This window comes from Aegilops tauschii, chromosome 3, assembly GCF_002575655.3.
Source record: "Aegilops tauschii subsp. strangulata cultivar AL8/78 chromosome 3, Aet v6.0, whole genome shotgun sequence".
Lineage (NCBI taxonomy): Eukaryota > Viridiplantae > Streptophyta > Magnoliopsida > Poales > Poaceae > Aegilops > Aegilops tauschii.
The window spans coordinates 70194923-70206756 of record NC_053037.3 but is presented as its reverse complement, the minus strand read 5'-3'; the positions used below and the strand labels follow the sequence as shown (position 1 = coordinate 70206756).

The 11834-nt window shown below is 43.4% G+C and overlaps 1 protein-coding gene across 1 annotated transcript; it reads right to left on the bottom strand.

The window, feature by feature from the left end:
• Nucleotides 1–10560: 10560 nt before the first annotated feature.
• On the bottom strand, nucleotides 10561–11553 carry LOC109773847 (uncharacterized). The gene has a single exon (XM_020332576.4). It carries the CDS (start codon nucleotides 11471–11473, stop codon nucleotides 10802–10804), a length of 672 nt encoding a protein of 223 aa, XP_020188165.1. The 5' UTR covers nucleotides 11474–11553; the 3' UTR covers nucleotides 10561–10801.
• Between the last annotated feature and the right edge of the window lie 281 nt (nucleotides 11554–11834).

The following is an 11834-nucleotide window of genomic DNA, read 5'->3' as shown; positions in this document are numbered from 1 at the left end:
AACTTCTTCTTTGATTTGGCGGTATTGTTGGATGAAGCGGCCCGGACCAACATTACATGACCACGTTCATGAGACCGGTTCTACCGACGTCCTTTGCACACAGGTGGCTGGCGGGTGTCTGTTTCTCCAACTTTAGTTGAATCGAGTTTGACTACAGCCGGTCCTTGTTGAAGGTTAAAACAACACACTTGACGAAAAATCGTTGTTTTTGATGCGTAGGTAAGAACGGTTCTTGCTAGAAGCCCGTAGCAGCCACGTAAAACTTGCAACAACAAAGTAGAGGACGTCTAACTTGTTTTTGCAGGGCTTGTTGTGATGTGATAGGGTCTAGACATGATGCGATATAAGTTATTGTATGAGATGGTCATGTTTTGTAAAGTTATCGCCAACTGGCAGGAGCCTTATGGTTGTCGCTTTATTGTAGGAAATGCAATCGCCATGTAATTGCTTTACTTTATCACTAAGCGGTAGCGATAGTCGTAGAAGCAATAGTTGGCGAGACGACAACGACGCTACGATGAAGATCAAGGTGTCAAGCCAGTGACGATGGAGATCATGACGGTGCTTTGCAGATGGAGATCAAAGGCACAAGATGATGATGGCCATATCATGTTACATATTTTGATTGCATCTGATGTTTATCTTTTATGCATCTTATTTTGCTTAGTACGAGGGTAGCATTATAAGATGATCCCTCACTAAACTTCAAATTATAAGCGTTCTCCCTGAGTATGGACCGTTGCTACAGTTCGTTGTGCCGAGACACCACGTGATGATCGGTGTGATAAGCTCTACATTCACATACAACAGGTGCAAGCCAGTTTTGCACGTGCAGAATACTCGGGTTAAACTTGACGAGCCTAGCATATGCAGATATGGCCTCGGAACACTGAGACCGAAAGGTCGAACGTGAATCATATAGTAGATATGATCAACATAGAGATGTTCACCATTGAAAACTACTCCATCTCACGTGATGATCGGACATGGTTTAGTTGATATGAATCACGTGATCATTTAGATGACTAGAGGGATGTCTATGTAAGTGGGAGTTCTTTAGTAATATGATTAATTGAACTTTAATTTATCATGAATTTAGTCCTGATAGTTTTTGCATATCTATGTTGTTGTAGATCAATGGCCCGTGCTACCGTTCCCTTGAATTTTAATGCGTTCCTAGATAAAGCTAAGTTGAAAGATGATGGTAGCAACTACACGGACTGGGTCCGTAACTTGAGGATTATCCTTATTGCTGCACAAAAGAATTACGTCCTGGAAGCACCGCTAGGTGCGAGGCCCGCTGCAGGAGCAACTCCGGACGTTATGAACGTCTGGAAGACTAAAGCTGATGACTACTCGATAGTTCAGTGTGCCATGCTTTACGACTTAGAATTGGGACTTCAAAGACATTTTGAACGTCATGGAGCATATGAGATGTTCCAGGAGTTGAAGTTAATATTTCAAGCAAATGCCCGAGTTGAGAGATATGAAGTCTCCAACAAGTTCTATAGCTGCAAGATGGAGGAGAATAGTTCTGTCAGTGAACACATACTCAGAATGTCTAGGTACCATAACCACTTGACTCAACTGTGAGTTAATCTTCCTGATGATAGTGTCATTGACAGAGTTCTTCAATCACTGCCACCAAGCTATAAAGGCTTCATGATGAACTATAATATGCAAGGGATGGAAAAGACAATTCCCGAGCTCTTCGCGATGCTAAAGGTTGCGGAGGTAGAAATCAAGAAGGAGCATCAAGTGTTGATGGTTAACAAGACCACTATTTTCAAGAAAAAGGGCAGAGGGAAGAAGGGAAACTTCAAGAAGAATAGCAAGAAAGTTGCTGCTCCCGGGAAGAAGCCCAAGTTTGGACCTAAGCCTGAAACTGAGTGCTTCTACTGCAAAGGGACTCGTCACTGGAAGCGGAACTGCCCCAAGTATTTGGCAGATAAGAAGGATGGCAAAGTGAAATGTATATTTGATATACATGTTATTGATGTGTACCTCACTAATGCTCGTAGTAGCGCCTGGGTATTTGATACTGGTTCTGTTGCTTATATTTGCAACTCGAAACAGGGGCTACAGATTAAACGAAGATTGGCTAAGGAGGAGGTGACCATGCGCGTCGGAAATGGTTCCAAGATTGATGCGATCGCCGTCGGCACGCTACCTCTACATCTACCCACTGGATTAGTTTTAGACCTGAATAATTGTTATTTGGTGCCAGCGTTGAGCATGAACATTATATCTGGATCTTGTTTGATGCGAGACGGTTATTCATTTAAATCAGAGAATAATGGTTGTTCTATTTATATGAGTAATATCTTTTATGGTCAACCCTTGATGAGTGGTCTATTTTGTTGAATCTCGATCGTAGTGATACACATATTCATAATATTGAAGCCAAAAGGTGCAAAGTTAGTAATGATAGTGCAACTTATTTGTGGCACTGCCGTTTAGGTCATATTGGTGTAAAGTGCATGAAGAAACTCCATGCTGATGGGCTTTTGGAATCACTTGATTATGAATCACTTGATGCTTGCGAACCATGCCTCATGGGCAAGATGACTAAGACTCCGTTCTCCGGAACAATGGAGCCACTGACTTAATGGAAATAATACATACTGATGCATGCGGTCCGATGAGTGTTGAGGCTCGCGATGGGTATCGTTATTTTCTGACCTTCACAAATGATTTGAGCAGATATGGGTATATCTACTTAATGAAACATAAGTCTGAAACATTTGAAAAGTTCAAAGAATTTCAGAGTGAAGTAGAAAATCATCGTAACAAGAAAATAAAGTTTCTACGATCTAATCACGGAGGCAAATATTTGAGTTACGAGTTTGGTCTTGATTTGAAACAGTGTGGAATACTTTCGCAACTCACGCCACCTGGAACACCACAGCGTAATGGTCTGTCCGAACGTCGTAACCGTACTTTATTAGATATGATGCGATCTATGATGTCTCTTACCGATTTACCGCTATCATTTTGGGGTTATGCTTTAGAGACGGCTGCATTCACGTTAAATAGGGCGCCATCTAAATCCGTTGAGACGACACCATATGAACTGTGGTTTAGCAAGAAACCTAAGTTGTTGTTTCTTAAAGTTTGGGGCTGCGATGCTTATGTGAAAAAGCTTCAACCTGATAAGCTCGAACCCAAATCGGAGAAATGTGTCTTCATAGGATACCCAAAGGGAACAGTTGGGTACACCTTCTATCACAGATCCGAAGGCAAGATATTCGTTGCTAAGAATGGATCCTTTCAAGAGAAGGAGTTTCTGTGGAAAGAAGTGAGTGGGAGGAAAGTAGAACTTGATGAGGTAATTGTACCTTCTCCAGATTGGAAAGTAGTTCATCACAGAAATCAGTTCCAGTGATTCCTACACCAATTAGTGAGGAAGCTAATGATGATGATCATGAAACTTCAGATCAAGTTACTACCGAACCTTGTAGGTCAACCAGAGCACGGTCCACACCAGAGTGGTACGGTAATCCTGTTCTGGAAGTCATGTTACTAGACCATGATGAACCTACGAACTATGAGGAAGCATGATGAGCCCAGATTCCATGAAATGGCTTGAGGCCATGAAATCTGAGATGGGATCCATGTATGAGAACAAAGTGTGGACTTTGGTTGACTTGCCCGATGATCGGCAAGGCATAGAAAATAAATGGATCTTCAAGAAGAAGACCGACGCTGACGGTAATGTTACTGTCTACAAAGCTTGACTTGTTGTGAAAGGTTTTTGACAAGTTCAAGGAGTTGACTATGATGAGACCTTCTCACCCGTAGTGATGCTTAAGTCTGTCCAAATCATGTTAGCAATTGCCGCATTTTATGATTATGAAATTTGGCAAATGGATGTCAAAACTGCATTCCTTAATGGATATCTTAAAGAAGAGTTGTATATGATGCAACCAGAAGGTTTTGTCGATCCTAAAGGTGCTAACAAAGTGTGTAAGCTCCAGCGATCCCTTTATGGACTGGTGCAAGCATCTCGGAGTTGGAATATACGCTTTGATAGTATGATCAAAGCATATGGTTTTATACAGACTTTTGGAGAAGCCTGTATTTACAAGAAAGTGAGTGGGAGCTCTGTAGCATTTTAATATTATATGTGGATGACATATTGTTGATTGGAAATAATACAGAATTTCTGGATAGATAAAAGGATACTTGAATAAGAATTTTTCAATGAAAGACCTCGGTGAAGCTGCTTATATATTGGGCATCAAGATCTATAGAGATAGATCAAGACGCTTAATTGGACTTTCACAAAGCACATACCTTGATAAAGTTTTGAAGAATTTCAAAATGGATCAGTCAAAGAAAGGGTTCTTGCCTGTGTTACAAGGTGTGAAGTTGAGTTAGACTCAATGCCCGACCACTGCAGAAGATAGAGAGAAAATGAAAGTCATTCCCTATGCCTCAGCCATAGGTTCTATCATGTGTGCAATGATGTGTACCAGACCTGATGTGTGCCTTGCTATAAGTTTAGCAGGGAGGTACCAAAGTAATCCAGGAGTGGATCATCGGACAACGGTCAAGAACATCCTGAAATACCTGAAAAGGACCAAGGATATGTTTCTCATTTATGGAGGTGACAAAGAACTTGTCGTAAATGGTTACGTCAATGCAAGCTTTGACACTGATCCGGATGACTCTTAAGTCACAAACCGGATACGTATTTATATTGAATGGTGGAGCTGTCAGTTGGTGCAGTTCCAAGCGGAGCGTCGTGGCGGGATCTACGTGTGAAGAGGAGTACATAGCTGCTTCGGAAGCAGCAAATGAAGGAGTCTGGATGAAGGAGTTCATATCCGATCTAGGTGTAATACCTAGTGCATCGGGTCCAATGAAAATCTTTTGTGATAATACTGGAGCAATTGCCTTGGCGAAGGAGTCCAGATTTCACAAGAGAACCAAACACATCAAGAGACGCTTCAACTCCATCCACGATCAAGTCAAGGAGGGAGACATAGAGATTTGCAAGATACATACGGATCTGAATGTTGCAAACCCGTTGACTAAGCCTCTTCCACGAGCAAAACATGATCAGCACTAAGACTCCATGGGTGTTAGAATCATTACTATGTAATCTAGATTATTGACTCTAGTGCAAGTGGGAGACTGAAGGAAATATGCCCTAGAGGCAATAATAAAGTTGTTATTTATTTTTCCTTATATCATGATAAATGTTTATTATTCATGCTAGAATTGTATTAACCGGAAACTTAGTACATGTGTGAATACATAGACAAAACAGAGTGTCCCTAGTATGCATCTACTTGACTAGCTCGTTAATCAAAGATGGTTAAGTTTCCTGACCATAGACATGTGTTGTCATTTGATGAACGGGATCACATCATTAGAGAATGATGTGATGGATAAGACCCATCCGTTAGCTTAGCATAATGATCGTTAAGTTTTATTGCTATTGCTTTCTTCATGACTTATACATATTCCTCTGACTATGAGATTATGCAACTCCCGAATACCGGAGGAACACCTTGTGTGCTATCAAACGTCACAATGTAACTGGGTGATTATAAAGATGATCTACAGGTGTCTCCGAAGGTGTTTGTTGGGTTGGCATAGATCAAGATTAGGATATGCCACTCCGTGTACCGGAGAGGTATCTCTGGGCCCTCTCGGTAATGCTCATCACTATAAGCCTTGCAAGCAATGTGACTAATGAGTTAGTTACGGGATGATGCATTGCGGAACGAGTAAAGAGACTTGCCTGTAACGAGATTGAACTAGGTATGAGGATACTGACGATCAAATCTCGGGCAAGTAACATACCGATGACAAAGGGAATGACGTATGTTGTTATGCGGTTTGACCGATAAAGATCATCGTAGAATATGTAGGAACCAATATGAGCATCCAGGTTCCGCTGTTGGTTATTGACCGGAGATGTGTCTCGGTCATGTCTACATAGTTCTCGAACGCGTAGGGTCCGCACGCTTAACGTTCGATGACGATTAGTATTATGAGTTATGTGTTTTGGTGACCGAAGTTTGTTCGGAGTGCCGGATGAGATCACGGACATGGCGAGGAGTCTCGAAATGGTCGAGAGGTAAATATTGATATATTGGAAGGTTATATACGGACACCGGAATGGTTCCGAAGAGGTTCGAGGATTTTTCGGAGTACCGGGAGGTTACCGGAAACCCCCCGGGATAGTTAATGGGACTCATGGGCCATAGTGGAGAGGAGGAGGCAGGCCACAAGAGGTGGCGCCCTCCCCCCTTAGCAGTCCGAATTGGACAAGGGGTGGGGGGCGCGGCCCCCCTTTCCTTCTCTCTCTCCACCTCTTTCCCCTTTCCTCCTCGCCGTAAGAAGGAAAAGAGGGGGCGAATCCTACTAGAAGTGGAGTCCTAGTAGGACTCCCCCTTGGCGCGCCCCCTCCTGGCCGGCCACCTCCTCCTCCCCTCCTTTATATACGAGGGCGGGGGGCACCCCAAAGACACATCAATTGTTCTCTTAGCTGTGTGCGGTGCCCCCCTCCACAGTTTACTCCTCCGGCCATAGCGTCGTAGTGCTTAGGCGAAGCCCTGCACGGATCACATCACCATCACCGTCACCACTCCGTCGTGCTGATGGAACTCTCCCTCGACCCTCTGCTGGATCAAGAGTTCGAGGGACGTCATCGAGTTGAACGTGTGCTGAACACGGAGGTGCCGTACGTTCGGTACTAAGATCGGTTGGATCGTGAAGACATTCGACTACATCAACCGCGTTAATCTAACGCTTCCGCTTTCGGTCTACCAGGGTACGTGGACACACTCTCCCCTTCTCGTTGCTATGAATCTCCTAGATAGATCTTGCGTGATCGTAGTTTTTTTTTTGAAATTGCATGCTATGTTCCCCAACAAAATATCGTTAGGCCAATGGTTCGCTTGAGGCATCCATGTATGCTGGTTTTCTCGATGTGTAATCCAGATGAAAGATTTCCCCATACGTGAGTTTAATTGCTTGCTTTTTCTGAGCCATAGTTGAACTGTTTGGTTCAATTGCTTGTTTTTAGTCTCGAACTGAGTTGGCCAATTAAGAAAGTGCTACTTATTGTTGTGGGATTAGATTATTTGTCACACTATACTAGGGCTTTGTTGATTTACCCCAGGTTGCCTCAATGGGCAGTGGCCCCACCCCCAGTCATTCTAGGTGGGGTTGATTACCAAGTGGGGAAGTAAAGTGTGAGTTAAGATCTAATTTTCCACCTGTTGTAATGGAGTTCTAGAACTCGTGGACATCATAAATAAAATGCACGTACACTTCATTAGACTCCCTAATAGTGTTACGAATTACGTTCTATGATAGTCTTGTTAGTTTGTATGAGGCACACAATGTTTAGGTGCTCCTTTCAAGAGCTATCAAATGTTTAATTTTCAAAATATAACAATTGGTGTTGCGAAGTTGCCTACAAAGTGGTTGTCCTTTTTTGTCATATCATGCTCCTTACAATGATGAAAAAGATATATTTGTATATACCTGTGGTACACTGACTATCATGTTCAATTGATTTTTAACTAGTCTTCAGCTACTGCAAGTTCAAGTCATGAAATATAAATTGTCATGTTTTCCATGTATAGTTTTAATATGCAAAATAATCCAGGCATAATTTAGCATGTAAAAGTAAGCCAATCATTATCTGGATCATTGTCGTAACTTTCATTTTCCCTACTCATGTCCACTACCTGAATTTTTTCATGATGTAGTTCAAACTAGGGCACTGTGGTCAACCCCAAGATCAATTTGTGCGAGTAGTGCCACATCCATGTTCCCACATGATGTCGAAGTACAAAAAGGGCAGTTGAAGTAACCATGTGCTCAAGTTCTTGAGGCTCTACTATTGACAGAAAGAAGAGCATTAGGTGCGTTGCGAGATGTAGTCGACATCTCGAGGAAAAAATGGAGCAATCAAATGCACTCCTCACCAAAGTCAAACAAGAGATGAAATAAGTCAGAAAGAAGCACACATAGACAAAACAAAGCACGCGAAGTCGAAACAAACGTTGTGGCTTCTGCTATCTGAATCCAAGGGCAATCCATTTAAAAAAAATTGAATTTAAATGGTGATTCTGTTAGTACACATGTTCTGTGATGTGTGTGTATGAACTACAAGATGTATATATGTGAGCAATACATAGCTATAACACAAATTATTCGTTTTTTCAGAGTATTGAAAACTAATTAATTGCAATCTTTAAGATAATTCATTGCACCATCTCCATTGGTATGATAGGTTGCTAATGTGTATGCAGGCAAACTTGGACCACTTTTTTTAGCGGTACTTGGACCGCTAAAAGGCACATACAAGCCTGGCCCGCTAGTGGGCCCAGACTAACTTAGGCCACTATCTTTCTTAAAAAATCTGGATAACGAAAGGGCTTCTGGATCACTAATAGGCCGAAGGTAATCCTAAAGAAAACTAATAGGCCATAAGTATCTGGGCCAGTTAATGGGCCGAGGTGATCAGGTTCTTGGGCTGGCCCATTTCCCCTTTCTTTTTCCTGTTAACTGTGTGCCAGAAGTTGACTCGAACCAGCGACCTGCTCGTTCGATCCAAGCTGCGATAACCAACCAGTCCAGCTCACTACTTGTGAATAATTATGTCTGAAAAAACCTTCTTGTGAATAATTACAACTCTTTTCTCCTTTCTTCTGTTCGCAACCCAAACCGGTTTTCCCAATTCGCTGGTTGGTTCTTATATGGTTTTTCCTTTCTTTTTTCTTTTTCAAATGTGTGAACTTTTTTCAATTTGTGCTATTTTCAAATCCGTGAACTCTTTTCAAACTTTTTTTGAAATTCGTGAATTTTACAGAATTTTGAACTTTTTTCAAAATCAATGATTTTTTTCAAATTCATGGTTTTTTCAAAACTGATGAAATTTATTTTAAAAAATCATGAACTTTTCGAATTCGTGTTTTTTTAATTTTTATGAACTTTTTTCAGAAAATTCAACTGTTCAGCTAGTCAATGGATCAACAACAGCGACAGATCGAGCAAGCTAGGGAACCGGATCGAGCGAGTCAACCGAGCGAGCGAGCAGGCAGGGAAAATGAGCTAGGTTTTGGGCCGGCCAACGGGAGCAGCACATGAGCGTCAGTTGGCTGTATGGTGCCGAGGGCGTTGATTAGGGACTCCCATATCTAGGGTCAATATGTCGCAAAAAAAAAAATCTATGCTCAATACAGCCTTGCCTTTAATCTTGACTAGGAAAATAGCCCGTACGTTGCAACGGGAGAAAAAACTTCTCATCCTACTTCAGCACTCCCGGTCCAATCATTATGACCTTTTTCGTGCACCCAAAGCTAGTCAAATTTCTGGTCAAGAAACAAAGGACTAGTCAAAAATTCTGTACCGGAAAAGAAATTTGGCCTGTTTCTAGACTATGTTCTGGCTATGGCAATGATATTTGCGGTTCGCCGTCGATAGGACTAGGCTTGTAAGAAAACTTCGAGACATGTGACTCTGTGAGGCACCCGATGTTGTATGTCTTTCGGCTCGACTCAAGACCGACTCAAAAAGAAATAAGCTAAGCACGAGCATTTTATGTAGCTTGATTGAAAAATGAGCTGATCTTGAGCCAACATTGATTCGCTCAAATTTTTGCTTGATACGATATAATTATATTAAATAATGCTTATATATATTAAATGAAAATAAGATAATTTATTACTCTCTCCATTCCATATTACTTGCCATTTAAACACATGTATCTAGCACTGAAATGCATTCATATACATCTATTTCAGCTACAACTAATATGGGATGGAGGGTGTATCATAATATGTTGTGTATGATTTTTTTTCATTTTATCTACTAGCAAGCATTGAATCTTAATTAAGCTGGAGAAAAATTAGGCCTCAAGATGGTACATGGCCAATGTGTTAACTATCCTGTTATTTTTGCCAAGGTTTGAGAGCAGATGCGCCTTTGTTTTTTCTCTTGTTAGCTCATCCACGATCTTTTGCTATTAAGTAGTACTAGTCTTCAGTTGAGAGAGAATAAATAAAACTACCTTGAAAAAAATTATATTATCATCATTTGATTGGAATAATATTTTATATTGGTTTACTATGTTGTGTGTGTCCTATCTAGTTTAAAAAATTATTTAAAATTAGTAAGAAAAAAATGTTATTTAGCACGAAACTAGTTTAAAATCGACTTGAGAACATTACAAGCTGAGCATGCATGAGCCACTTTTTATAGCTTGACCTTGAGCTCCAATTAGTTTGGAGTCGCTCGAATTTTAGTGCCGAGCCTAGCTAGTTCAACATTCAACTCGCTCGAACTCAACTCCTTTGCAGTCTTGTCCACGAAAGCTCATTGAGCGACATTATTTTAAGAGGATCTGAAAGAACGGACGGACTCATTGTGATACTCCCTTCGTTTTTAAATATAACTCCTTGTATAGATTCCAATGCAGACTCATACGGAACAAAATGAGTAAATGTACACTCTAAAAATACTTATATTTAGTAACCGAGTAAGTATGTGGAGCCTACCAACTTGCCGATGAATGATTGCCGTACGTATGTGTGTTTGTTAACCTGTTCGTGCATCAATTTATTTTCTTTTTACAGATAGATACTGCATGCCGTCGATCGGCGTTTCCATCGTGCACAATGGACGTGGAAGCGACCGAATTATTCAGTGACGGCACACCACCATCAAGGCAACAAATCGTGTACATGCATCCGTGAGATTTCTGAACCGTAATCGATCATAAAAACTAAGGTAACCAGCTCCGTACTGGTCGATCAGTATTCGGTAGCTCAGTTCAGTAGGACTCCGAGGAGTGCGCCGCCGCTTGCAGCTCGCTCCAGGTCCAAGCGGGCGCCGTCGGCGCCGAGTACGCCGGCGCCGCCCTCGACGACGTGCTGCCGGGGGTGACGTGGTTGTGGACGCCGTCGTAGGTGGTGAGGACGTAGAGCGGGTCGTCGCGGTCCCGCTCGACCCGCTTCTTCACCCCGCACCCCTCGGCGGAGCACCGGTAGTAGTTGCGCAGGTTGGGGCTGCTCTTCACCGCCTTCTTGCCGTACTTCCTCCACCGGAATCCGTCGTCCATCACCTCCACCTCCGACCGAGTCCGGAACCCGATCCTCCCCGACGGCCGCCCTGCCATAGCACCGATCCCTCCTCCTCTCGCCCTCGCCGCCGCGTCGTCCTCGAACATCCACGCGCCGTCGCAGTAGTACGAGGCCGTCATAGGGAAGACGACGCTCCGCCCGTACATGTTCATCGTCTCGCCTCCAGCGGCGCCGAACGCCGGAAGCGGCGAGTAGTCGGAGGCACGAGCGGCCTCCACGAGCTCCGGGAAGCTCAGCTCCGCGGCACCGTCCGCCGCTGCCACGAAGGGATCACCGGCTTCGAAATTGTACAAGGAGGAGGCCGCCGGGTGGGCCGAGTAGTAGGCTTCATGGCTGGTGGTAAGTCCTAGCGAAGCCGCCATGAGTGCACTGCACAGACGAGCTACGTACTAGCGTGCTACGTTACAGGTAGTGGTGTGGGCGGCGGTGGGCCTGAGCTAACTGCTTTGACGGAATTCCCCGTGGCATGGCCCGCGATTTATACTACCCACGAACGGCCGGCGAGCTTCATGGATGCTTCATGGCGGGTACGTACGGTGAAGGTTCCGATGGTGTCGCGTCGCGTCAGCTAGTCACATGGCGATTTGATCGCTCTGGCGCCCGTGATGGAGGCGTACGTGCGCGTGCGCTTTCGGATTATTCCCGACGTGGACCGGCCGGGCGGCCGGGCATCCGAAGAAGCAACGGCCGGGCTAGTCAAGAGGAGACTTAAATGTGGCCTTT